The sequence below is a fragment of the Misgurnus anguillicaudatus genome, chromosome 18, assembly GCF_027580225.2.
Source record: "Misgurnus anguillicaudatus chromosome 18, ASM2758022v2, whole genome shotgun sequence".
Taxonomy (NCBI): domain Eukaryota; kingdom Metazoa; phylum Chordata; class Actinopteri; order Cypriniformes; family Cobitidae; genus Misgurnus; species Misgurnus anguillicaudatus.
The window spans coordinates 38,418,585-38,446,539 of record NC_073354.2 but is presented as its reverse complement, the minus strand read 5'-3'; the positions used below and the strand labels follow the sequence as shown (position 1 = coordinate 38,446,539).

At 37.0% G+C, this 27,955-nt stretch overlaps 1 protein-coding gene and 1 long non-coding RNA gene across 3 annotated transcripts in view; one reads left to right on the top strand and one right to left on the bottom strand.

The window, feature by feature from the left end:
• arhgap39 (Rho GTPase activating protein 39) overlaps positions 1-27,955 on the bottom strand; it is a 59,165-nt gene that overhangs the window by 27,849 nt on the left and 3,361 nt on the right. The window contains exons 1-2 of one of the 2 annotated variants that reach the window (XM_073856458.1): positions 8,120-8,303; positions 1,441-1,830 (exon numbers count right to left, since the gene is read on the bottom strand). In XM_073856458.1, coding sequence (XP_073712559.1) covers positions 1,441-1,787 — 347 coding nt within the window. In that variant the 5' untranslated portion in view covers positions 1,788-1,830; positions 8,120-8,303. Of the gene's footprint in view, positions 1-1,440; positions 1,831-8,119; positions 8,304-27,955 lie in introns of those variants that run through there. The other variant, XM_055185645.2, reaches the window with a different exon arrangement.
• Positions 18,687-24,215, top strand: LOC129422894 (uncharacterized). The gene is made up of 3 exons (XR_012358776.1): positions 18,687-21,032; positions 21,443-21,537; positions 21,834-24,215. It is a non-coding gene; the product is annotated as an uncharacterized lncRNA (long non-coding RNA).

Here is a 27,955-nt window from a genome sequence, read left to right as displayed (position 1 = left end):
AATCCATTTTTTTAAACTATTTATTTGTATGATACAGCTGCAAATAAGTATTTAAACACCTGTCTATCAACTAGAATTCTGACCCTCAAAGACCTGTTAGTCTGCCTTTAAAATGTCCACCTCCACTCCATTTATTATCCTAAATTAGATGCACCTGTTTGATGTCGTTAGCTGCATAAAGACACCTGTCCACCCCATACAATCAGTAAGAATCCAACTACTAACATGGCCAAGACCAAAGAGCTGTCCTAAGACACTAGAGACAAAATTGTACACCTCCACAAGGCTGGAAAGGGCTACAGGAAAATTGCCAAGCAGCTTGGTGAAAAAAGGTCCACTGTTGGAGCAATTATTAGAAAATGTAAGAAGCTAAACATGACTGTCAATCTCCCTTGGACTGGGGCTCCATGCAGAACTACACGGGAGGAGCTGGTCAATGACCTGAAAAAAGCTGGGACCACCGTTTCCAAGGTTACTGTTGGTAATACATTAAGACATCATGGTTTGAAATCATGCATGGCACGGCAGGTTCCCCTGCTTAAACCAGCACATGTCCAGGGCCGTCTTAAATTTGCCAATGACCATTTGGATGATCCAGAGGAGTCATGGGAGAAAGTCATGTGGTCAGATGAGACCAAAATAGAACTTTTTGGTCATAATTCCACTAAACGTGTTTGGAGGAAGAAGAATGATGAGTACCATCCCAAGAATAACATCCCTACTGTGAAGCATGGGGGTGGTAGCATCATGTTTTTTTGGGAGTGTTTTTCAGCACATGGGACAGGGCAACTGCACTGTATTAAGGATGACCGGGGTCATGTATTGCGAGATTTTGGGGAACAACCTCCTTCCCTCAGTTAGAGCATTGAAGATGGGTCAAGACTGGGTCTTCCAACATGACAATGACCCAAAGCACACAGCCAAGATATCAAAGGAGTGACTCTGTAAGAAGCATATCAAGGTTCTGGCGTGGCCTAGCCAGTCTCCATACCTAAACCCAATAGAGAATCTTTGAAGGACGCTCAAACTCCGTGTTTCTCAGTGACAGGCCAAAATCCCTCCTGGAGTGTGTGCAAACCTGGTGAAAAACTAAAGGAAACGTTTGACCTGTGTATTTGCAAACAAAGGATACTGACTATACCAAATATTAAAATTTTCTCAGGTGTTCAAATACTTATTTGCAGCTGTTTCATACAAATAAATAGTTACAAAATCATACATTGTGATTTCTGGATTTTTTTTAGATTATGTCTCTCACAGTAGAAATGCACCTACGATGACAATTTCAGACCCCTCCATGATTTCTAAGTGGGAGAACTTGCAAAATAGCAGGGTGTTCAAATACTTATTTTCCTCACTGTACAACTGTATGTGTCTTGAATCTGAAAAAACATGGACGTCCAGTGTGACATCATGAGTGATGTTTGCATCCTCGCTCACCTTTCTCCCTCCTCATTGGCTGATGTTTTCTCCTCCTGGTCCTGCGACGATGTCGTGCTGACGGCGCTGCGGGCGGGGCTGCTGTCAGCAGAAGCGCTGGTTGTCGTAGCAATAGGGGGCGGAGTCGTGTTGGTGTTCTGCTTCAGGGTTTGGAGCTTGGCGAGGGGAATGATGTCACAGCTGTGGGGGCGGTGCCAAACGGTGCGTTGGGTAGAAGCGTTGTAGTAGTAGAATCTGGACGTTTTCGAGTCGAAAAGCTCCCACCACTGGTCCTGTCCGCTGCGCTTGATCCGGACACCGGCCGGGGCGTCCCACACGCACTCGCCCGTCAACAGGTTGGCATACATTCGCTCTCGAGTCCGCGGCTCGATGATCTCCACCCATTCCAACCTAAACACACACAACAATTCACTTTGGTGAGCATGCATGCAAACAGATGACAACAACACATCTTGTTGAACTCACATTGTGTATAAAGGCTATTTATTAATAAATTTTATTATTATTATTAACCTCATCACATACATTTAGGCTTTTGATGTTTATGAAACAAAGACATGATGAAGAATGTTGCAGTTATGACTTTATTATAGTGTTCGCCATTGAGTGATTTTATTGTGTATTTGTGTGTGCGTTTGCATGTTTGTGTGTGATCATCAATCCCTTTAAATCCCATAGTAAATTTCTTCAGATCCCATAATCAGATCTAATCTGCTCTAATCCTGAATAACCTGATCGCTCAAATCCTGTTGAAAGCATTTTTGGGAAGCTGGTCAGAGGGGATTCTGGGTAATTTGATCCGTCTGGATCATCCGTCTGAATGTGCTGAAGCATATGATCAGATTCCTCTCTGCAGAATTTCAATATGTTGAGAGTGCACACCTAATGGATCTTCAGATGTGTATCAATGTCTATTCATAAGAGAAGTGCTCACGAGTCAATCGTCTGGAGACCACAGATACACCAAATGAGTCTGCAATGAAATACACTACACAGTGCCGTATACTGCATAGTGCTGAAAATCAAAGTCCCTTTGGGAAAGTCGCGCCACTTGGCGGCAATGTTTCCAACACCTCTAGGCTGTTACTTCAGTCATGCAAGACTAAAGTCCTATCTAACGGAGAAAGACAGATATCTTTAAAATCGCGTGCTTAACTACCAAAAATTAAACTGTAGCTGCATCCAAAACCACTCCCTCGTTCACTCATTCACTATTCCCTATATAGCAAAGGACAATTGAGTCTACTATATGGGGATGAAGGGAACGAAAATGAGTGAGCGATTTCGGACACTGACGTAAATAATACCATGCATCAGAGGGCTTTATGGATTGCACTGTGAAACGGTAAAGTCTACTTTCTTACTGTTTGTCATGTTTATTGTATTAGTTAATAATAAAGAGAACAAAACAACCGCTTGACATATTTATAAAAATGTGTATTAGATTGCGATATATCGCAATTATTTTTTTATTTTAAAAAGCAGAAAATAAATGACAACAAGAATATCCTTTAGCTGATTCCAGTTACGCGTTTGTCTCCCGTTGCATCATGGGAAATATGAGTGAGCGAGTGTACATCGAATGTACCCTCAAAATCAGAGTGCATTGTGGGTAAAAAGAAGTGTACAAATGTAGCGAATGAAGTTGTTCACTCAGGTTTCGGACAACACTACAAAATGGCCGACACCCGATATAGTGCACTATATAGCGGATAGGGAGCGGTTTTGGACACAGCTTGTGACATAACTTATTTTTCTTAAATTGCGCTATAAAACACATTTATCGAGGTCATTTCAGCTACAAGTGCCTCGCATGATTCTATACAGAGCCCGTCCCCCAGATAATCGTTATCGAATGATGATGGGTTTATTTAAAGGTGCATTGTGTAATTTTTAGAAGGATCTCTTGACAGAAATGCAAAATTATATACAAAACTATATTATCAGGGGTGTATAAACCCCTTTTATAATGAACCGTTATGTTTTTATTACCTTAGAATGAGACGTTTTTATCTACATACACAGAGGGTCCCCTTTACGTGGAAGTCGCCATTTTGTGCTGCCATGTTTCCCCAAGTTGCCTCCGACGATGACATGTTTTTCCGGTGGTGGCTACCGTAGCTTCTATTTGCGTTTCTAAAGCAAAGGGTGAGCAGTGGACTGAGCCGTTAGTTGCAATTCGCAACTACACCACTAGATGCCGCTAAAATGTACACACTACACCTTTAACTGGAAGGCGGGACTTCCGTCACCAGAGCAGTAATATTGAGTGTTGCATTGTCATGTATTCATAGTAATAGCACTGCTCAATCTTGTTATATCCAATATCTTTGATAAAAATGAATTAGAAAACAATAATAAAACACTACAAGCTATAAATGATTAATTAGGGCTGTGCAATTAACCGTTTTTTTATTTTATTTTTTGATTCAAACAATTACAAAAACAATCAAACAGCCCTACTATAAATAATTTTAAATATTAGTATGCTACTGTACATTGTTGACTGATCTCACTATGATGCATGTCTAGTTATTATTAAAGTCCTTAAGAAAGTCACGTCACTGAGCCGCCATATTTGCGATTTTGCACATGCGAAAAAGTCTGTCTTTTATGGGGCATACGCACCGAACACAAATGAAATGTTTTGCCCGAGTAGATTACATACAAAGTAAATGCAAAGACACGAATAGACGCAAACTCGAGGGGGGCGATGCAAATAAAGCTAATTGGGCAGCGTGATTGCTGCGAAAACATGCGCTAATCGCCTCAAACGCGTCCTTGCACTAGATGAAAATATTCAACTTAAGCAAATAATTTGCATAACACAAAGTTAAATCACGCAAATAATTTAGAGTGACGAACGCAATGTTTCGCGTTTGGTGGGGAAGCAGCATTAAAAGAATCCATTCTTTAACGGTTGGCGATTGGCTCTTTTTACTGGGAGGCGGCACTAGACCGGCCATTCTGACTGCCCTAAATCTAAACAAACAGTAAGCTAGGATATAATAAATTAAGATTTAAATCTAGCATTTTTATTGCTACACGTATAATAGTATATACTGTACAGTATTTAGTAGTGCCCTAATCTGTGTGCCTTGACTGCATACTTCATCTATCATACTAAAACCTGGCTATGTACAGCACAAATACTGCAGGAACAGTATAACCAGTGGGTTAACTTAATACATCATTGTGAACAAATCCCAGGACAAATACATACAATATGAGCCATCATTAAAGGCGAACTGTGTGATTTATTATGATTTATCATTTAAAAATACACCATCTCTTACTAACTGACTGTATTTAACGTGTCGTGGTCTGGTAAGTGGAGATCATTTACAGTTATAGACAGCGATCAGTGAAAGATCACATGTTGTGACTGTGATCTTATGGGTGGGGTCGCAGCAGATGTGCATCTATTGATTGACAGGCGTTCTGCTGCTGCAGTGCTGTTAACAGACGCCATCTGCACCAATTACAGACTCCACTTCACAAAGACGACAAGGAGGTGAGATTTAAAGCTGTCAATCAATGTGTCACCGCTATTCACCGTGTACTTAAGGTAACCACAGGGGTTCGGATGAATTACAACCAGTCTTTAAAACCAAGTCATTTTCATACAAATGAGTTCAGGAAAATGTATGTGCTTCATAAAAACACAGAATTACACAGCTTTAATCTCTCTTCTGTATGAATGATGATCGTTGTGAAAATGCTGGGTTATTTTCAACCCAGCTTTGGGTTAAAAAGGAGGTGGGGTTAAATATACCCATTGTTGGGTCAAATATTAACATTTTTAACCCAGTTTATTTAACCCAAAGGCACAAACTCATGGTAATATAAAAAACACATATGCCATTTTATTTCTATGAAAAAATACTACTATGACACTACTATGTCTTTACGAATCCTATATCTGTCCTCAAATGTTCATATTTCACGCTGTTGTTCACCAGGGCTTCAAGATGTTAAATAAATGGCTGCCCACATTGATGAAGAGACACAGTTTTTGAAGTAATATCAGTGGATTGACAGAAACATAATATCATTCATTCAACTCCATCCATTATTAACTTTCATCTTTGTATTGTCTGACTGTAAGCATCTTACTGTAAATTCAGTATGAATGTTCAAACACAGTGATCCTGTGAGTTGAGTGTGCGTGTATGGAGCGAGACGGCCGAGTGTGATTGTATCAGTACAGGAGAGAGAGTGATGAGTCTATCAGGACTGCCACCATAAAACTCAATTAACACAAGCGACACTGACATCTCATTTCAAACAGAATTAATGGACCAATCACTGTCCTAAACTCATCCTGAAACTCAATGTAAAGTCAAATCTATTTATAGATCATTGAGGTCAGAGAAGAGTCTCAGATGCTCTTAACAGCAGATGAAGAGATTTCAAAAGGCTTGGGAATGCTTGAAAAACAAAACACTGCAGGGCTATTCAATTTAGTCATGGTTTTGTATTTCAAACAATTTGCCTTAATAATTAATAATTTATGCAACCTCATTTAAATATATGCTGTTTTATTTCTGTGAAACACAAATGGCGCTTTTCCATTGGATAGTACGGCCCGGTACAGTACAACATGGCTTGGCTCAGCTCGCTTTACTTTGGCACAGCTTGGTTTTCTATTGGAGTTCGGTGGGGCTCATACAAATTTTTCACTTGAGCTGAATATTTTCAACTTGCGCAAAGACGCAAGGAATAGGACGTTTTTGCCACAATCGTGTCGCCCAATTTGCGTCATTCGCATCACTCCTCGCAAGTTTGCGTCTATTCGCATTTTTGGATTGACTTTGTATGTAATCTACTAGCACAAATCGTTGAATTTGCGTTTGGTGTGTATGTCCCATTATTGTCACAGTTGTGCCATGACATCATTGTAAAACTGGGAGTATTGAAGCATATCGCTTGAATGGTATTCTTGATTCTCGGCATGTGGATGTTTTTCCCTGCTATAAGGGAGTTTGGAAACTTGTACAACGAAGCACAGACAAACAACATCACTTGCAAGCTAATCTTGCATTTAGTAATGACGCTGTTAGTGACAATTCCCTCTAACAAGTCAGTGATCTGCAGTGTTACACGTCTACACGTTTTAGCATCAGTACGGCTTACCCAGTAAATAAAGGTAGGTATCGGTACTAGGTACTGTACACAGTGGAAAACCCCACAAAAGTGAGCTGTCATACTATTTAATCGAAAAGCGTCAAATTATTTTCTATGGATCTCTTCTGCATACATTGAAAGTTTATACGGATATTTGTTACATCATTTACAGCAGGTAAAATAAGTATTTGACACATCAGCATTTTTATTAGTAAGGGGATTTCTAAGTGGGCTATTGACACAAAATTTCCACCAGATGTAGCCATCAAGCCAAATATTGAATTCATACCAAGAAATCAGAACATTTAAGTATACAAGTTAAGTCATAATAACTCGAGGGAAATGACACAGGAGAATAAGTATTGAACACACTTTATTTCATACTTTGTTGGTGATTACAGCTCCTAGACACACTCTTGTTTGGAGAGACCAGTCGTCTTCATTGCTCAGAAGTGATTCTGGCCCATTCTTCCACACGAATAGTCTTTAAATCTTGAAGGTTCCTTGGGCCTCTTTAATGAACTTTGATCTTCAGTTCTCTTACTGAGCCATTCAAGCAACTTTATTTTCTTTCTTTGAAATCACTTGATTGTTTCCTTGGCTTTATGTTTGGGATCATTGTCTTGCTTAAATGTCCACCCTCTTTTCATTTTCAGCTTTCTGATAGATGGCAGCAGATTTTTATCCAGAATAGCCCGATACATTTCTACACTCATCCTGCCTTCAATAATATATAGTCTGCCAGTACCCCTTGCTGAAAAGCAGCCCCAAACCATGATGCTTCCACCCCCAAACTTAACTGTTGGTATGGTGTTCTTGGGGTGGTGGGCATTGCCATTTCTTCTCTAAACATGGTGTGTAGAATGACTGCCAAAAAGTTAAATTTTGCTTTCATCTAACCATACTATAGTCTCTCAATAATCTACAGGCTTCTCCAAATGCTCTTTCACAAACTTTAACTGAGCCTCAACATGCTTTTTGTTCAGCAATGCGTGAGTCTTGCATGGTGAGCGTGCATGGATGCCGGCGGTTCAGTGCATTGCTTATAGTTTTCTTGGAAACAACAGTACCTGCTGACGCAAGGTCTTCCTGAAGTTCTTGGAGAACTCTCCTGATTATTCACTCAACTTGTATACTTAAATGTTCTGATTTCTTTCATGCAGAAAATGGTACTTAAGTATTTATTTGCATTATTTGGGTGGTGGTTACTTTTCTAAAAGTACATCTCTGTACCTAAAGTGTGCACATTATGGTACCTCAAATGGTACATATTAGGACCTAAAGGGACTGCATTTGTACCTTTTTTCTGAGAGTGTATTACATTAATATTATGTTAATTACTCGTTTTCTGACATAATAATTCTTCTCATAGCACAAAAACATGCAATTTGTGCTTCTATGGTAATGTGACATTAAAGTCTAATTTATGTATGCAAAGTGCAGCCAAATTGATAGATGCACTTACCATAAAAAATTCAAAACTTTTTATTGATCGTTCAACAAGATAAAGCTTTATATATGCTTGATATTATATCTGAGATCGTGCACTTACACCAGAATACAGAATTATGTTGAAGCAACAGAAATCCCTCTTCATTTTCCTCCTCACTGCTCTTGTTTAATATTCAGCGTCTCAGGATGTTTTAGTGCTTTAGATTTATAACCAGAGGTTAAGTGTGAGATGTAAGAGGCAGGGAAAGCCATCCTACAGTCTGATCTCCGTCCATCCCTATTTGACAACTGATAAGAGCAAACAATAATGATTAATATCTCAACAAGTAAATGTAAAACTAAATGGAGACAGATAAATGGGTCAAAAAACTGGACAGGCCACCACACGACATGAAATATATATGTCTTCTTGTTTCAAGGTCAAAGAGGAAAATGTCTGCTGTCTCTCTCTACTCTGTTCTCCAGACATAATCTGACCGCTCGACGGGCTCATGATCAATATTAATCCTAATAAAAGTCATATCTGCAGAAACATCTCATCCACTTTCATCTCTCAAACCTCCTCCTGTGTGTCGCAGGAGCTCTGCGTTTACTTTGACCTTCACAAACTGAGAAATCTCATGAAAACATTCATGATCTGGAGACACAGTCCATCACTGTGTGACTGTAACTGTTATCTGTAAAACAGACTACAGAGATTCGGTTTCTGAATTATAGCTGATACACCCAAAACCAAAAACTGGTTTTAGCTTGGGCACAGGTAGACAGACGAGGTAAAATGGCAATGACTGAGACACACAAAAATATACAATTAAATAAATGTTGTATACTTCTTAAAAGACTTTTGAAAATGTGTGCGGCAGCCCCTAAATCTCTATTCTGGTGTCTGGATATAGCATAAGTTTCTCCATCAATGTCTATAGATCAAGGTTTTTAAACTCCCTTGACTTAAATTATTTACTTAAAGTATGTGATTTTAAGTAAATATTTTATTCATTTAATAGCACTTTTGCATGTTTAACTTCAAAAACTTGTATCAGTAGTATTTTATATATTGTTATTACGGTACATTCACACGGGGCGTAAGCGTTAATGCTTAACGGAAGGCTTGTCTGAAGCGTGCCCAACAGCCAATCACAGTGGCCGCAACACAAGCTCCGGTCTTCCGTAAATGTAATTGGCTGGCTCTGCCTAGGTTATTTGCATAAGGCGATATGATTGGCTGACGCACGCGTTGCCGCTTGAAAAGTTGAGAAATGTTCAACTTCTGCCGCGAGCAACGGCACTGACGCGGTGCCGACGGATCCACAATTCAGTTTGGCAACGCATGACGCCACCCATTAAAAGTGAATGGGAAGCGTTCACGCTTACGCCCCGTGTGAATGCGCCGTTGTTACTTATTACACGGCGCTCTAAAATGCTTGATTCTGATTGGCCAGCAGAGACATTCCAAGGTATGTTATTCCAAGATAACAACCGCCTGAAACTAATAACACACGCTAACCTGGATGCTGCAAATTATTTTGACAGGTACAGTTTAATATTACACAAAAATGAAATATAAATATGTCTTTTAATAACGTATATGACAATAGTGTGTTAAAGACATTTGAATGTCTTATCTTAGAACCAAAAGTAAACAGGTTTTCCTCGCAGAAGATTTGCATTCGTTAAAAACAGAATTGTATAGTACTTAAGTATTTTTACTTTCTACATAAAAGTAAATTTTCAATTATCCGTATTTTATTAGTGTTTTTCTTTGGAAAACAAACATTCTATAACATATTATCATAATTTTTACTCCACTACATTTCAAGTTTCTGGTTTATATTTAATATTTAGGTACATTAAACATCTAGTCATTTTTTGTACTTTTACTAAAAAGTAAAAGTACACAATTTTTATGTAATTAGGCATTAAATCAATTTAAATATGCAATATATAATGAATACACAGTATGATTCTATGCTTTAGAATGTAGTGAACATTTTTTAGTAAAAAAAAGGAAATTTTTTTCCAAGACAAACACTCTGATAAAGCATAGATGCTTGGAAAATGTAACTAAAATACTTAAGTATTATACACCTCTGGTTAAAAATGAGCAAATATCATCTGCAATGATAACCCGCTGCCAATACATTTTCCCTTACATGTTACTGGACCTAATGGTGTGTTCACACCAGCCGCGCAAGAGGCGGCAAGCGCAAGTGATTTAAATGTTAAGTCAATGCAAGACGTGAATGGGCATCCTGTGGCGCGGTAAGCGCAAATAGCGCGGTAATCGCTAATGGCACGGTGCGGGTGGCGCGCTCCGTGCGAATTGAGCATTGCCGCGTGATCCGCACGAGTTGAATATTTTAAACTTTGGCGGCTTTTAGCGACGCGTTAACCAATCAGGAGCTTGCTCTAGCAGTGATGTGATTACAGGAAGCGAACGGAGGCAGAAAAACAAAATGACAATGGAGGACAATCATCGTCGCTACACGAGACATCTTCGTACTGTTGCGGGAATTGAAAGGATCTTGTTTGGAAGAAAGTGAGTGAGGAGGTCGAACAATCTGGTAAATTTACTAAATTTTAGCTATATAAGCCCCTCCCATTACGCAAATCTACGCGTGAATGTCTCGAATGACTAGAATTTTCTGCACGAATGAAGCGAGTAAACTCAATATGTTCAAGCATCCAACTACTTATGAATAGATCGTTTTTGTCGTTTTTTGTCGTAATTTTCTTTTATTGGTACATTAAATGTACATTTTGCATGAGTACTCAGTTTTCTGATATATTGTAATGTTGTGTAATGCTCACATGACATGCAGATTAAACAAATAAAATATATATAGTTTGCTTACACTGCAAAAAATGATTTTCAAGAAAAAAAATCTTAGTATTTTTGTCTTGTTTTCAGTAAAAATATCTAAAAATTATTAAATTATGCTTTTTCTTGATGAGCAAAAGAAGGAAAATAAGTCTAGTTTTTAGATCAAAAATATCTAATTTAAGTGATTTTGTGCATAAAACAAGAAAGGGATCTGCCAATGGGGTAAGCAAACTTTTCTTGAATTTAGTGTTTAAGAAAAATGTTCAGGATTTTTTGCTTACCCCTTTGGCAGATGTTTTTGCTTTTTTTATGCATAAACTCACTTAAATTTGATATTTTTGGTCCAAAAACGACTTATTTTCTTGGATCTTTTTGCTCATCAAGAAAAAGCATCTTAATTAAATTTTTTTTTAGATATTTTTACTGAAAACAAGACAAAAATACACATTTTTTTCTTGAAAATAATTTTTTTGCAGTGTAGTAAGTATTTTATGATTGAACTGTAATTGATTCATTTTTCAGCAACTCACAAACCCCATGCAGTTTCCCCCAGAACCATCAGTGGTTCATGGACCCCAGCTATAGAAGATTGGGTGTGTTTCAATCATAGGCTTTATAAAACGTAGGGTCCATGACATCATCCATAGGTTTCTGAAGAGCGTTTTTAAGCCCAAAGTGGGCGGAGCCTGCCATAACTCGCAGATAACTGAAAATAGGCACGTGGGTGGAGCTGAGGTGACCCGCCACTCAAGTGGCTACGCCCTTAATTATGCAGAACGTTAAGGCTTAATATAATTTAAAAGGATGAGCTACAAAAAAAAACATTCACCGCCCTAACAGTTTTCATGAAAGGCAAAATTAGCTATTTAGACCAAAAACACTTCTTGTACCAGGCTGTAAACATATGTATTTCTGCTGTAAAGTGCATTTTAACATAGGGGTCTATGAGATTGACTCCCAGTGTCTAGCGGCCAGTTGATGAATTGCAGTTTAAATCACTTCTGTGTTGGCTTCACGAGAGAGACCGTAAGGTTGCCCTTGGTTTAAATCATCAAGTATGAGCAGCAGTAATAGTAAAACAGGACTAAACATCTGTAGGTCATCTGTATATTTCAGACCTGACACACATTTTGTTCAGCGACAGGTCTAAGAATTACCGGCATGACCAATAAATCAGTCTACCGTCTCTATTGTATGTTCATAACAACCCTGAATATTAGCAGACAGATATATACAAGCAAACAGAACAAATATGTGCTGATAAAAAATACAAGCTGTGTGTCTCAGAGATAAAGATGAAGAAATAATATGATGACAAAACTGTGTGCGGTCCACATGAATCTCGCCTGTCACTCATCTCTCTGGTTGCTAAGGGCTGAACGCTACTGAAGCAGTCATCTAGCCAATGACTGCAACACACCACTGCGACTGCGTCTGCGAGATGACATGAGAGTGAATCAGCACAGGCACAGAGAAGTCATTCATACACTTACAGAAAGTTAGCCTGTCCGGAACCGAACTGACTTAAACCACATCACTGTGTGACACTTGTTTTACATGTGAACGTCCCCTACGCTAATAAGATTTTGTTTCTCTCTCCCTGTCTTTTCCTCGATCCCGAGGACAATGAGACAAACAGATCCAGTTCCGGTAAATGTGAAAGTCGGCACACCTCTGATCTACTGGCTGTTCTTCAACGTGATGTCCAGCTGATGCCTGACCAACGACCACCAGCAGAACCCGCTTAATCTCCTTATCCGTTTCAATGAATATATATATATATCTCCCAAGGGTTTTTCCCTCCTAGGACTTTTTTTACTTCCCCTGCTAAAAAGTCTGGGGTTTTTTTCTCCTAGGGGGTTTTTCAACCCGGGGAGGCAGCCTTCTTGGGCTTAACTTCTATACGTTACATTAGTAATACATTCGCTTTAATGTTGATTTATAGCCGCAGCAAATTTAGCTGCTTGTGCTATCGTGTATTATGTTGTGCTATCTGTCGATTTTCTGTGCTTTTCACTGCTTCTATTAATGTAAAGCTGCTTTGATACAATTACCAAATTGTGAAAAGTGCTATATAAATAAAATTGAATTGAATTGAATGTTATACAAACTCACTAATGTGTGTTCAGCAATTGGTTAAAAAGATACAGATGTCTTGCATCTGTCGTGCTGGTTGGGATCCTCAAACATACACACAATCACAGTGTTTTACTTTAGTCACTTCAAAGTCCCAACTGGCGATGCGAATGCAACCGGGAAATGGTACTGGGGAATATTTAGTTCTCGGGAAATCGCCCCAGTACTCGTTCTGGCAAATTAGCACCCAAACTAAACGGTGTGAAAGACCCTATTAAGACCTTTTTACTGCCCAGACCATTTTGTAATCATTTTTTTCTGTCTTTCTGACTAATACACTTCAAGTTCTTACAGTGGACAAACACAAAAAAAAGATATGAACACACAGAAAACTGTTCATGTTATCGAGTTCAAACCTCGCCTGTTGGATCGGTGACAAATGGTCGGGTCGCCTGGCTGCAAAAGTGACATTTGAGATCTGAAAATAGCGCTGTCTGTTGGCCCTGCATTGAACATGTGTGCGTAAATCCAACTGTGCAAATAAGCATTTCGATCATATTTAGAGTGTTAACGTTGCTAAGAATATAAATTATCAACACACAGGCACACAATGCTGTTGCAGTTGTCATCTGATCGTATATAACACGCATACAGATGGCTCTTCCATTCTTGGATTTCTTAAAGAATGACCACATCTGTCCTTTTGTTGTCTTTTTCTCACTGTGCTTTGAGAGTTTAAAGGCCATCAGCCATTTTTGGCATACTTGACATTTTGCAAAGATTCATCATCCATACGGTCTTTTGGAGATCTGAATCCAAAGCGAACCGAATTCAGACACGCATGTATCAAGAAATGACGCCGTTACTTGATGCGTTTCCATTACCCTTTAAACTGCACAAATTGAAATAGTGAATTGAAAATGTGCCCACACGACAATTTTGCAAAAACTGTTGCTAAAACGTTTTTACACTCGGGTGACATGGTTTGAAAAAGGAATAATGCAAAACTGCAATTTTTGCATTTACAGGTCACCTAACGTGCATAAAAGTCACATGATTGTTTTTTAAGTATGGCACGGTATGTTTGATTGGAGGACAAGACAGAAGAGTTTTGTTTGACTTCATGTGGTGTCACCACCAGAACCATGACATCAAGCACATGACATCAAAAACGATTTGGGAATCGACTACTCTGTTTTCGAGTCGCTCTTGCTGTATTTTGTTGTCATCTATATGTCGGTCAGGGAGGCGCCGTATGAGGTCGAACACATCCATTGCAACGGTTTTCCCGAGAACACAAAATTACGTTATAGTCGCTTATTACACGGCTCTCTGGAATGCTTGATTTTGATTGGTCAGTTGAGACATTTGCAGGTTCGTTCTTTTCAAATAATAACCGCTCCAAAGTAATAATGCATAGCCGGTACTACTTGTATGTTTTAAATCCCTCCGCGCCAACAAAGATTACTGTTTGGCGCCATCTTGTGACAAACACTGGACAACCACAATTAAGAATGGAAAATTTTGACCTTAATTTTAACATGTACGGAAAAAACAAAACATTTAAACAGTGGATAGAAGAACGAACAACGACAAGACACAGAGAGCTTACTGAGACTGAACTTGACAAAATAGAGCATGACAGCTACAAAGCCAACACCAAAAAAACAGAATGGGCATTAAAACTTCTCAAAGACTGGCTAAAAGAGAAAAAAATGGAGACAGACAAGTATGAAGCAGCGAATCTTAATAAGGTATTACGATCATTTTATGCATCTGTGCAAAGTTTCGCGGAAGGATAAAAATGTTAATTTAAAACAAATATGCCAATAAAATGTTTCAAATTCATGTCCAGTTTTTTTCTTATGTGACAAGTAGCCGTGTAATAAGCGGGATAATGTAGAGGCAGCCGGTAGTTATCGGGTAAATAAGCTCCTTCAGTGTGATACAAGACCCTCCGCTTCGCGTCGGGTCCTGATCACACTGTCAGGGCTTATTTCCCAATAACTACCGGTTGCCTCTACATTATCCCTTACATAACATTGGTTAATGGTAACACCGTCATTGCGCAATAGTTTTCAGCTGATATTTATAAAATAACGCTAAAGTTTTGCACAAATCTTTAATGGAAACGCAACTACTGTGATGTAAATGTTGTAGAGACATACACCAGCTCACAGACATTCATCTAACTCCCATAATAAACAGTGAGCAACTCATTCATACAGTATTTGTTTGACTATTGCTGAAATCTGAAGAAAATCGAAGTGCTGCTCGTCTGCTTGTGTAAAATCACTTAATAACACTGGAGTGATCTGGAGGGTTGTTGGATCGTAGCGATTCAGTTGCTAAGGTGTTTTAAGTGTCTTGAGCAAATTGCTAAGTGGTTTATTACAGGCTCAGGTCAAATATCCAGATGATCTTCTGCTCTCTACAGAAAAGTCTAAGGGTTTTTTGCACCTCTGAATGTCCACTAGGTGAACACCATAACTTAAATCTTTTAGAAAGGTAAAGCACAGCATCCTTTACACACTCAGTTAATGTCATAGTTTAATATTTAAAGGTTTTAGTGATCTTAAAGCAACTGAAATACTGTATATAATAATCATAACCATTTTTTGAGCACTTAGTTTGCAGACCTCAGCGTGCATTAACATCATCACTCCTGACTACTCCCCCCCGTGCTTAAACTTCCATCAATATTACTGCGCCCGAGGTCCAAGTGTTGCAAACTAAGTGCGCTTCCCCCATACAGTATAGTTCTTATTTTTATTCGCTTACAAAATCGGCATATTTTATTTTATGCCACCATACTTACTCGTGTAACTACTCACGTAACAGTCTTTAAATAGGGAAAACATGGAAATGTTTGGTGGCTTCTAAATTCATCCCAGTTTGGATCCTAAGGAATGAATGGGGGTAGGCTAAATGCTAACACATTCACGACGTGCTGTACAAAGATGAAGTGCACGCATTGAAAAAAGATAGAGATGTATTCATTTGTCTAAGTTGAGGTAAGAACATAGTAAAATATTGAAACACGGTGGTGTGTTCCTTTAAAGAGGCCAAAATCTGACCTTTTTCCATGTTTAAGTGCTATATTTGAATCCTCAGTGCTTCTATCAACCTAGAAAAAGATCAACTTCGTATTGGCAAACCTTTCTCTGCAAGCATGTGAAAAATAGCTCATTGAAATTTGGCTCCCCTTGTGATGTCAGAAGGGGATAATCCCACCCCTTAATCTGCACTTTCCAACCACGGCACTGCCATTTAGTGCAGAGATCAGCTCATTTGTGTTTAAAAGGACACACCGAAAAATGGCACATTTTAATTAGTGCGACCTCAAAATATATTTGGAAGCGTTTGTGCGAGTACAAATAATTGTTGTGGGGCGACCGGTTTTAATTATTTACAAAACATTCGCATATATTGTCAATAATTAGCGAATGTCTTATAGAGACCAACGAAACTTTACACCTAGCATCTGAAGATATGAATACATGAAGTTCATATTTAGAGCCGTTGTCAGAGTTCACACAGATTTATTTGTTTCATTGAGAAATGCAATCGTCAAATACAAACTGACAACCCATCAAAATAAAAGTCTGTTAACTGTAATAAAGTTGACAAAAATATATTACTAATAGTATAGTTATTTTTAAAGTAGGCAATAGTAATTTACTATTGTATAGTAAAACCTACTTTAAAAATAACAAAACATAATGAGTTTAAATTTTTTTTCTGAAGCAATTTAATCAAAAATATTTGTACTTTTATTTTTAATTCAAACAAAGTTTTGTTATGCAGCACTTTGACAAAAAATAAAAATGCAATGTTTTGATGAAAATTTATTTGTTTTATTTTTATTTGATTTTTACAATTATACAATTTTATGAATTCAGTTTATAAAATATGCTGTTTGGTAAATAAAATGTAATTAACCGTTAAAGAAAATGAAAAGTGAAAATACATAATCCAGAAAAATTTTAACGGAAAAAATGAGATTTGTAAAAACAAAAAAATGAATTTAAAATTTAAAATAACATTAAATGTTTTATAGGGCCCTGTGAACCTATATGTTTTAAGCATATTAAAAATTGCCCAAGCACAAGTGTGTGGCAAATAATTTTAGATCAAGTTGATTGTTCAAGCTTTTAATCTTCAGGATGATGAAGTTGTGGTGCTCCTATAATTTTCACAAATTTTTACTGGTGCTCCTAACTTTAAATTTGGGAGCACCAGTGCTACCTACTAAAAAGGTTAATTTCGAGCCCTGAAAAGTAATTAAAGCGAATTATTTCAGTAATTTCTGTTATAATTCTGGTTTAGATGACTGAACAGAGAGTGTTTGTGCTATTGGATGGTCATGTCCTTTAGAAGGTTGATCTATTTGAAGTTTTTGGGTCAGTCTTACTGATCAAAGAAAGCAAGGTCTGCCATCACACACACGCACACACACACACACACACACACACACACACACACACACACACACACACACACACACACACACACACACACACACACACACACACACACACACACACCCTTACATCAATGTTTAAGGTTCACTACATACAGAATTCCAAACATTCCAAGCTCTGTGAATTCATTCCCCCAAAGACTCCCTGGAACCTTCTGTCATTCATACACACACAGACAGAAGTCTGCTGAGACATTAACACCCATCCCCCTGATCACACATTCACACATCTCAAACAAACCACCTGCTCCATCATTTCAAACACATACACTTACATTAAAATGAAAAAATGATTTCCAACATTTTAAGTGTTTGATCTTGAAACACACATAAACCCCATTCACACAGCACTTTGGTCCCAGAAAATATCCTTAAAATTGTCAGAGAGTAAATGTAACACATAAATGTTCTGGGATCGCGCCCGTAAAGAGGACCTAGTAACATTGCCGTAACATTTGCGGAAAGCATTCTGTGTGGCAGAAAAAATGCAGTAACCAGAAGTTATGGTTTAGCTTTTTGACATGCAGATCAACATTTACAACGAGTAATGTCGACAAACAAGAAATGGCAAGAAATGTCGGCAAACTGGAAATGGCATGAAATGTCGGCAAACTGGACTGAAGCAGAGATCAGAGATCATTCACGACAGAACAGTGCATCACGCGCTCCTTATGATCTCGTCATGAACTAAAATGCACATGTATGGTTTCTCCAGAAAGAAATCACCGATAATTATCAAACTTCAGACACTGTGAAAAAACCTACCAAGTGCGGGACTTTAAATACATCACGTGTTGATTTTTACGGTATCTGTGGGAAAGCACGCATAGATTCCGTAAAAATCATTGGGAGTGTGAATGAACCAAAAATCAAACGGCGCATCTTTTGTCTATTTTCCGTAATCTTTGTGTAAAAAGGGCTATAAAGAAAGATGGAAGCATCTGTCGGTGAAAGGAAAGTGTGCAATCACTGACTGACAAACAGAAACGATAACTATAAGTCTCGTATTTCCATACGATAATTCATTTCATAAACACCTGTTTACACTTTATCACTCTCTCACGTCTTTCAGGATTATATAAACGAGCTGATTATGTTGACGAAACTCAAACACATCCCGCATCCTTCATTCATTCATGAAAATACTTTCCTGTAGGGATGCACCGAATATTCGGCCACCGAAAATTTTCGGCCGAAAATGGCCCAAAAGTGGTTTTTCGGGAAAAATAATGTGATGACGCAAACAGAAACCGCGACCTGCACGTGCTTGTCTGAAGTAACATCCCAGCAAACACAAAACGTTTTTACAACGTTTCACAACGTTGTATTTTGGTTGTAATTAGGTAATGTTGCAGCACAACGTTTTAAAAACGTTTTAAAAACGACACTCTAAATTAGAAAAACAATGTAACCAAAAAAGGACGTTTTTAATACGTTGTAAAAGCACCTAATTAGTACGTTTTTTTTTAGGTAGTAAAAAAACGTAAATATCACGTCTGTTTACTACGAAAACCAAACCAGACCAAAATAAACCATTTTTGAGACGTTTTATTTAGGTGTTAAAATAACGTAATTATAACGTTGGAATAAAACGTAAATATCACGTCCGTTTACTACGAAAATAAAACCAGACCAAAATAAACCATTTTTGAGACGTTTTATTTAGGTGTTAAAATAACGTAATTATAACGTTGGAATAAAACGTAAATATCACGCCCGTTTACTACGAAAATAAAACCAGACCAAAATAAACCATTTTTGAGACGTTTTATTTAGGTGTTAAAAAAACGTAATTATAACGTTGGAATAAAACGTAAATATCACGTCTGTTTACTACGAAAATAAAACCAGATCAAAATAAACCATTTGTGAAACGTTTTATTCAGGTGTCAAAATAACGTAATCATAACGTTGGAATAAAACGTAATTATAACGTCTGTTTTTTAGGCATGACTGTGTTGGTAATTGGGCATTTTGCTGGTGGGCCGACGCACGTTGGTGGCCGATACGGCATTGATTTTTTGCCATGGACTGCTCCATCATGCAGGGCCAGCGGCTTGTCTTCTGTTGATCACGCGCCACAGAGACGCAAGTAGCCTAGCTGCTCCGGTTAAATTACCCTCTCTATCACTCCCTCTTTCTCAAAATGGGCAGACCAAAGCGCAAAGGTCAGTCCCCACTCGCAGCTTTTAGATATAACATACCTCTCTTCTGTTATTTTAATGCCGAGGGCGCATTATGCGATAAAGCAACTTCAATACGCGAGCGCATGCATACCCTGCTAAAAATACAGCAAGACCAGCATATTTTGTTTGGTGCTGATATGCTGGTGTCCACCAGCTAAACCAGCACCAAACCAGCATGGGAATGATGCTGTTCTATGCTGATTTTTCAGGGATTTCCTTCACTCTCAAACAAATCTCGATGAGCAGCAACAGTAGTATACTGATATGAACTGGCTCAGCTTAGATTTTGCGTGTGCATGCATATAGTCCTTATAAAGTCCAGATATATTTTTATTTAGCTAAACTGACAGAAGTGCAAACATTACAGAGAACCCCATTGGTGGGGTTTAAACACAAATAATTAAATACTATTCTATCTACATGTTAGATGTGAATGTTGTTTCTGTTTATAACATATATCCACATACTGTAGCGATCCATGTCTCCCTCATAAGCATTCTTCTATTATGGGTTAGTGCATATGAAAAGTATTTTTGAAATAGCCACACACACAAAAAAAATCATAATTGTCAATTATGTGATATTGTATTTACAGTTCATTTTGATTAATGAAATTTACATTGTTTTCTTTCATTATCTTGTAAACTTATGGATTAGTTGTAACACTATGTTATACTTTAACTTTTCTTTGTAAAGAAAAGTTTTCAAGTCGGGCATGTTGTAGGATTTTGGAATACAACAAAATTGTACTATATTTTAGATAAAAAGATAATATAAAGTTCGATTTGGTGACTTACACACCCAACTCAGAAATGGAAAAACAACATGTGCATATTGCTCCATAACGTTGAGCAGTAAAGGAATAGTTCACCCAAAATTAAAATGCTGTCATCATTTACTCCCTCTCATGTTGCTACAACCTGGTATAAATGTATTTGTTCTGATGAACATAAGATATTTTGGGGAATGTTTGTAATTTAATTGTTAGGCCCCATTCACTTTCATAGTAGGACAAAAGAATACTATGTAAGTGAATGTGGCTCCTGAGCGGTTGAATTGCGAACATTTCTCAAGATTCCAGCGTGTTCATTAGAGCAAATAAATTTATACAGGTTTAGAATCTTAGGGTTAGAAAATACTAGCGTAATAGTTAAAAAAAGTTAAATAAAAGATTAAATAGAAAAAGATTAAATTGTCCTATATGACATAGAACAACCAAAAGTTTTAAATTCACGATTTAATAATAATTTAATGCGATTAAAAATGTTTATGTAGTTTTCTAAGATGTTTATTTATGTAAATGCTGTGTGTGTATGCTGCGGGTGCTGAACGTTACTGCCTCTTTAAATCCGTTGGAGTGACGTGAGTTACCATGGAAACGAGGCTACTAGGAACAACAGAAAGCGACAAAGCTCCGTGTCTCTTATGGTTTTCTTCACTTTTTCAGGTAAGTTTTGTCTCTCAAATTACAAAAATAATACACACAACTGTGGTTGACACCTACTTGATACGCTTTTGTTCAATATTTACCTCACTGAAATGGCTTGTGTCTTCGAGAAAAGTCCGTTAGCATATCCGTTAGCATGGTGCTAGCGCTATAGTTTTAGCGCTTGTTTATGAAAGTTTGGGCGATTGAGAACATCTAAATGTGTCATTGGGAGGTTTAAAAAGCGTTTTAAAGGGTGTCAATGCATTATTGGAAGCATGTTAATTTGTTTATCCTAAAATATGCGATTTACTCACAGTCTATGGATGTACTGTTACGTTAGGCAGTAGCAACTTCTAGGACGTCAAAATTAGCTGAAAGTATGTTTTATCGTAAACCAATATAGATAAAAAGTTGTTCTCTGACTTCAGAAGTGACAAAATAACCCCATAATAGAAAATAAGCTCAAGATTCCTGCATTTTCGAATGGAGCTGCAGTGCTGACAGAGAGATGTTGTAAACTCAGGTGAGTTGAAAAAGCTCATTCAATCACATATGCACTTCACAACGTAATCTTGCATCTTGTTATTTCCTTTAAAAAATTATTACAGTTATTTAAAGAAGGTTTTGACAAACGTGAGTGACACTGTGCAATATATAATGAATAAATAAACCTAAAAACATAAAATTCAGCTATTTTTGTGTATTCTATTTTTTGTATACCATCCTTTTTAACGTTTCAACTCTACTCTTGCTTGTTTCCTTTTGTACTGCATCCTAAATATGGTTTGCTCTGTGACAAGTTGCATGCTATGTTCGTAGATTTGTCTATGCTGATGGCCATGCAGCAGAGTTCAAGCAAACCTGTCAGAAAACATCTCTAATGGGCTGTATGAACCATATGGTTAGTAAGTAAGACCTCAAACTTAAACTCTACTGTTCAAAAGGCTGTGATTTATTTATTTGACAAAAATACAGTGAAAACAGAAATTTTGTGAAATTATCACAAAGTAGATGATCTGTTTTCTTTGAAAATATGAAATTAAGTGTAATTTCTGTGTTGCAAAACAAAATTTTTACTCTCACTTCTAACAAACAGAAGTGCAACTTACCATTTTAAGGTAACACTAAACAATTTGTTAACACAACAATCAACTTTGATAATAATTGAAAATATTTCTTGAGCAGCAAATCAGCGTATTAGAATGAACTCTGATAGATTATGTGACACTGAAGACTGGAGTAATGATGCTGAAAATTCAACATTGATCACAGGAATAATGCTGCCTTCACGTGCTATGGGAAAGATGATATTTTCCATTTGTGAACTGGTATTTACCAGCGTGTTGTGTTCAAGTGCATTTTCCATTTGTGAACTAGAATTTACCATTGCTTTTGTTGTCATTCAACCATTCACGACGTTGCTGCTGCTCTCCGCCATTTTGAAAAGGTCAAAGGTAATCTCATCTCGGCAACTCGGGCATCAAAATATTTTACGAGTTGCCCAGTGGAAAATACCACATGAGGGGTGTTCATGTGCATTTTCCAAGTGGGATTTTGCTATTTACCATAATTACGATAGCACGTGAAGGCAGCATTAATTACAACTTACAATATGTTCATATAATAAAAGACGTAAAAAATTGAACCTAAACCTTTGAATGGCATTGTAAATTATAGTTATGATGGCTTGTTCCTCCAACTTAATGATACTATTGCATATGTAGTTTGTTCCATAGAGACTGTCTCGGTTCCCCAAGTAATGAGGACAAATTTACTAAGGAATCCAGAAAAAATCAGATTGTGATTTGAACCAGATAATTGCTTAATAAGGTCACAAAATTCTTGGTAGTACCCAGGAGTCAAAGTCCACCAAAGGAGGCAGAGCTTTTTCACATTTTACTCCCAAACTCTTCCAGTGTAAATCTAGAAAAAGTCCTACCTTTTTAGCCAAGCATTCACATAACACATTTTATAACCTTGTTCTTAAGTTATGAAAAGTATTAAACAAGTGCACATGATCATCTTTTGCTTGAAATAATATGAACAGCAGCTATGGTAATCCTTTTGCTTTCCTGTTTCTATCAGGATACCCATACAAGTTACAGAAGGTCCAGTATGGATCCAGCCTCACTTGTAAAGACTTCAGATGACGCCTACACTCTCAGAGACTTCAGATGATGGCAACTAGATGGACAGACAAGACTGCCAAACATTATATATATATTGCACTCACTGCCTCAAAGCATAAGTTTGCAGATTTTCAACCCACGTTATATTTTTACAATAAATTGGGGTATTTGAATGGACAATGTTAACACTTTAACTTAAATTCCCAATTAGTTCTTGACAATACTCTGCCAGATGACAGATTACATATATTACAGACATTGTAACAATACAAAGTGGGTTGGAAATCTGTAAACTTCCTCTATAATCATAATTGTCTGTTTAACTGAGCATGACTTAATACAAGGCATGTGTTATCTTAGAGCTATGTGATTGCTGTATTAACATCACTTCGTTACTTAATGAGATTTATGCTTATCCCTAGTTTCACAGACAAGGCTTAAGCCCATAGTCCTTGACTATAGTCATAGATGTTTGAGCTGTCTCAATTGAAAAGAACTTTCAATGTTAGATTTTAAAATAAGCCAGTGCCAGTGATTTGTCTTAAGATAGACACCAGTAACAATTTTTTTCTACGGCATGTTTATTAAAGATGCTTAAACATCTTATTTTAACTAAGGCATAGTCTAGCTTTAGCTAAGCCGTGTCTGTGAAACCAGGCCTTTATTCTTAATGCATTAAGATATGTAAGTTGAATTAAAAGATAAAATTCTGTTTACACTTTATTGGTAAAACATACCAAGCAGATTAGCCCAGAAAATAAACCAAATGCGTTAAATTACAGTTTGCTTGACCATTGTATGAATTTAATAATTATTAAAATCCTTATACTTGTTTGACAAATTAATATATTATTATTGAGAACTGAGATTTGGCATTTTGTTTAGTTTTGTTTTGAGTAAACGTTTCCAGTGTTTGTATACTATTAGTTTAACTTGATATGTCTGTTATGAAGTCTTTGACTAACGTTTTTTACATTATTTCATTGTTCATAATGTTTACAATTATATGTTGTTTCAGTTAGACGTTTTGTCATATTAGGTTGCATTAAATTAAATCCTTGTAGTTCTTAGCTATTTTCTCCAGTGATTTGTCAGTGTAGCTAACGGGTCCTCAGAAGAATTGTGTTAAACATGAGTTCAAAGCCTACTGGAAATCTACATTTTTCACTAAAATAATGGAAGACAGATTTTGCGGAACCTACCGAAACTTCAGTTCCTAAAACAGCAGAATTATAGAAGACCTTGTTACAGTCACAGCATCACATCTGTGCTTTACAAGTAAGACAATCCAAAAATATAACGTGACAAGCGTGGTGAAAACATCCCTCTAAAGTGACAAACGCAGGAAAATCCAGCTAATAGATGTACTTGTTAAATCAAACTCAAGCTTTCTGTGAAGATGTTAAGAAGTATTATGCAGCAGTATTTATATCAGTCACTTGTCTGAAACACACACAGACTTAGCAGCATTACTTTCATTTACAAACACAATGCAATGTTTCCATCTCTTCAAAACTAATTCAACCTCTAAATGAGCAAGCAGTCAAGGTGTCGTCTAAAAATAGCATCACTTCAGATTGTGTAATTGTGTGTGGGTTGTGTGACCTCACAGTTAATGCTACTTCTATAGACATCACCATCTCCAACAGACAAAGACATCCCGGCAACAGTATCCTAGCAACAACAGCCTCCGCAATTCCATGACCCCCATATTCCACATCTGTAGATCAAGCCGTGGAGCAAGGACACACACACACACACACACACACACATACAGGTATTTTTATAAAGAGGAGCAATGTAAGCATTTGCTGCACTGACACGAGGATTTTTATGATTTCACTCTCGACTCGGTGAGCCGGCACACTGTCTCATTCATTCTCTGCTCGTCTCTTTCTCTGTCTGGTACTCTTTGCTGTTCTCTCATCAATGTCACTTTGAGTCTTCAGCTGTGCGGGACGGACTATCCTGCGTTTACTCTGAATGTAAAACTTGTGACTCTTTAAACTCGAGGGAGAAAGAACATAAAACAAGATCTCTGAACTACTTCTAACTTCAGCTTACAGTTTTTCAAGGCATCAGAAACGTACGATTTAACAAGCCTGATCTTACAGGAATTCGTACATATTTTACAAATTGCCAAATTCGTACAAAGTAAATCATACAAAAACGTACAATAATTATTAGAAATAAAAGAGGGGAAAAGCAAGTCGTTCAAAAACATAATGTGGCTGCACGAATTAATACGTATCAGCCACCTCGTAAAATAAGTTCAAATTGCCACGAGATTGTGTTGGATTTAACAGCCTTCTTTCGAAAGATTTTGAAACAAATAAATTATATTTATTTATTTTTATAACACCATTCCAGCATCTATGGCTGTATTTATCACGAAAAATAGTTCATCTATACCAGTGGCGGCTCGTGACTGCTCATCCGAGGGGCGCAAATTCAAAATAAGTGTTCGGAGAGTCATGTGTGTTCCTCATGTTTTCAAAATATGTGGGTGATTCTCACGAAACCATTGAAACAACACGGCACTAATGATTTTTGCTTTAAAATGTGTAATATAGTAACATTAAAAAGCATCAGAATTAACACAATACTGTGTTCTACCTTGCACAATGTGTAATTTCAACATAAGAATTTATAATTGGAAATTTTATCTCATTTTCTGCTGTAATTCTCATTACCGCAATGTGTCCGGCTGTGTTTGAACATGCGTTATGTTGTAATTTAATCAAATTAACACAAAAATATTAAGAAAATAAATAAATGGATGTTTTGCTAGACTACTTTAGATGACAGAAAAAATATTTACTGAATATTTATGTATAATAATAATGAAGAAAAATGAGGAAAATGATGTGTCCATGCCTGATGTTCTCATCCTCCGCAACACTTTTTGAGAACAGTTCAAGCACACATACAGAATTTTAATAAAGTTTGATTTTGAGTGACCAAGCACATGGACCAGTTACTTCAAGATGGCTACCAGGTAAGATAATTTTTTTACAGTTAATTTGAAATATTGTTTTGTCAGAATGCTTACACGACATTTTGATTATCATTACCGCAACAGATGCTTATTAAATGTTAATTTAATTATTAGAAGCATAATACTTTGATTTTAAATGCATGTGCAGAATCTCCAAATTATGTTCTTTCAGGTTTGTCATGTCATTTTGAAAATATGTCAGTGTTGATGTTTTCTGACTGTTGCGGTAATGAGATTTTTTTAGGACAAATTTTTTAAATTATGTTACAAAAAGTGTTAAATGATAAGTAAAAGTTTTTAAATTAATGTTCCCATTTACTCCAGACTTTGTTTTTCAATGTCTGTTGGGAAAAAATGTAAATTTAAGCAATTTTTACATTTTCATGCTTGACATTTTTAAAACCAAGTTTTCGTGAGAATCACCCATGTGTTCTGCGCGTCAAGTGAACCTATGTGCATCACATGTCTTGTCAAAATAAGTGCCTGCTGCAGACGCGTCAAAACCATTTATGATAAAAGAGACGCTCACGTTCCCAAAATACATGCCAGACACTCCCTTAACAGTAAACTCTGATTACACATGAAATTATGTGAGTATCTGGCAAACGCGAGTGCCTTTTTTATCATAAACCCTTTAGACGCATCTGCAGCAGGCACTTATTTTGACAAGACACGTGATGCACATAGGTTCACTTGACGCGCAGAACACATATTTTGAAATGACGAACCACACATACATGTTGAGACGAAGTTTGCATTGTGCGCCCTCGAAAAAAAGAAGTCACCGCCACTGATCTATACACAAGTTGTGAACCAAATAAAATATGCTGCGTAACAAAATACAAATATTTTATTTTCATGTTATCAATTAAAAAATGAAGAAACTGTAAATCTTAATTTTGATTCTTACATATGTTTTGATTAAGATGAGCAAATTAAGTCATAATTTCACATTTGCACTGTATTTGCCTCACAGTGCTATATTTTGTTTTCCTGCAATGTATATTGAGGTATAAATTATTAATGATGACTTCACCAAATAACACGAATATCTCTAATAAAGATATAATGATTTATTCTAAAAATGAATTTGCAGGGAATTGCATCTTCACAGAAAATGAAATGCTTGCAGAAAGCAACTTTGCATTTTTCGTATGGCTACTTAAGATGAATAGTTGTGCTCCTCATTTTCTCATTTACATGCAAAAAGGCTTAGTAAAAAATTATGAACTCAATACATATACGTTTAGTACCTTACAACACCGTATGACTATTGCAGATGCACACATTGCGATGTCGGAACATTATATTAAAAGCCCTATCTGTGATTGGTCGAATCAAACCATACAGACTAAAAGTAAACATTTGAGCAGCACAGACGTAAATGAAATCTAAACGTATTACCGTTAGATAATTGTGACACACGGCCATGCATTATTTCATCATTAGTGCTGTTGATTTTTCTAAAACCCTCTTTACTTAGTGCGTGCAATCTGTTAGTAGCATGATGATCTGCTGATCTGCAGTCTTTTTCCTGCTGCAATCTGCATATTTTACATGACTCAGAATGATCAAACAGACTGTTATCTCTACTTTTGTACTTGCACCTTCAAATCGTCTGTTAGATGAAGTGTACATTAATTACAGACACTTAGACAAATGACAGCAGTGCTTTTTATGTTAACATCATGTTACTCTGGATTAATAATGAATTAATGAGCGTAGCTCACGCTGTGCGTCTACTGCTTCCACTAGGACATTATGCAAGTGAATCTCATAAAGATGGCCCGGTCATACATCACCCCAAAATCGAT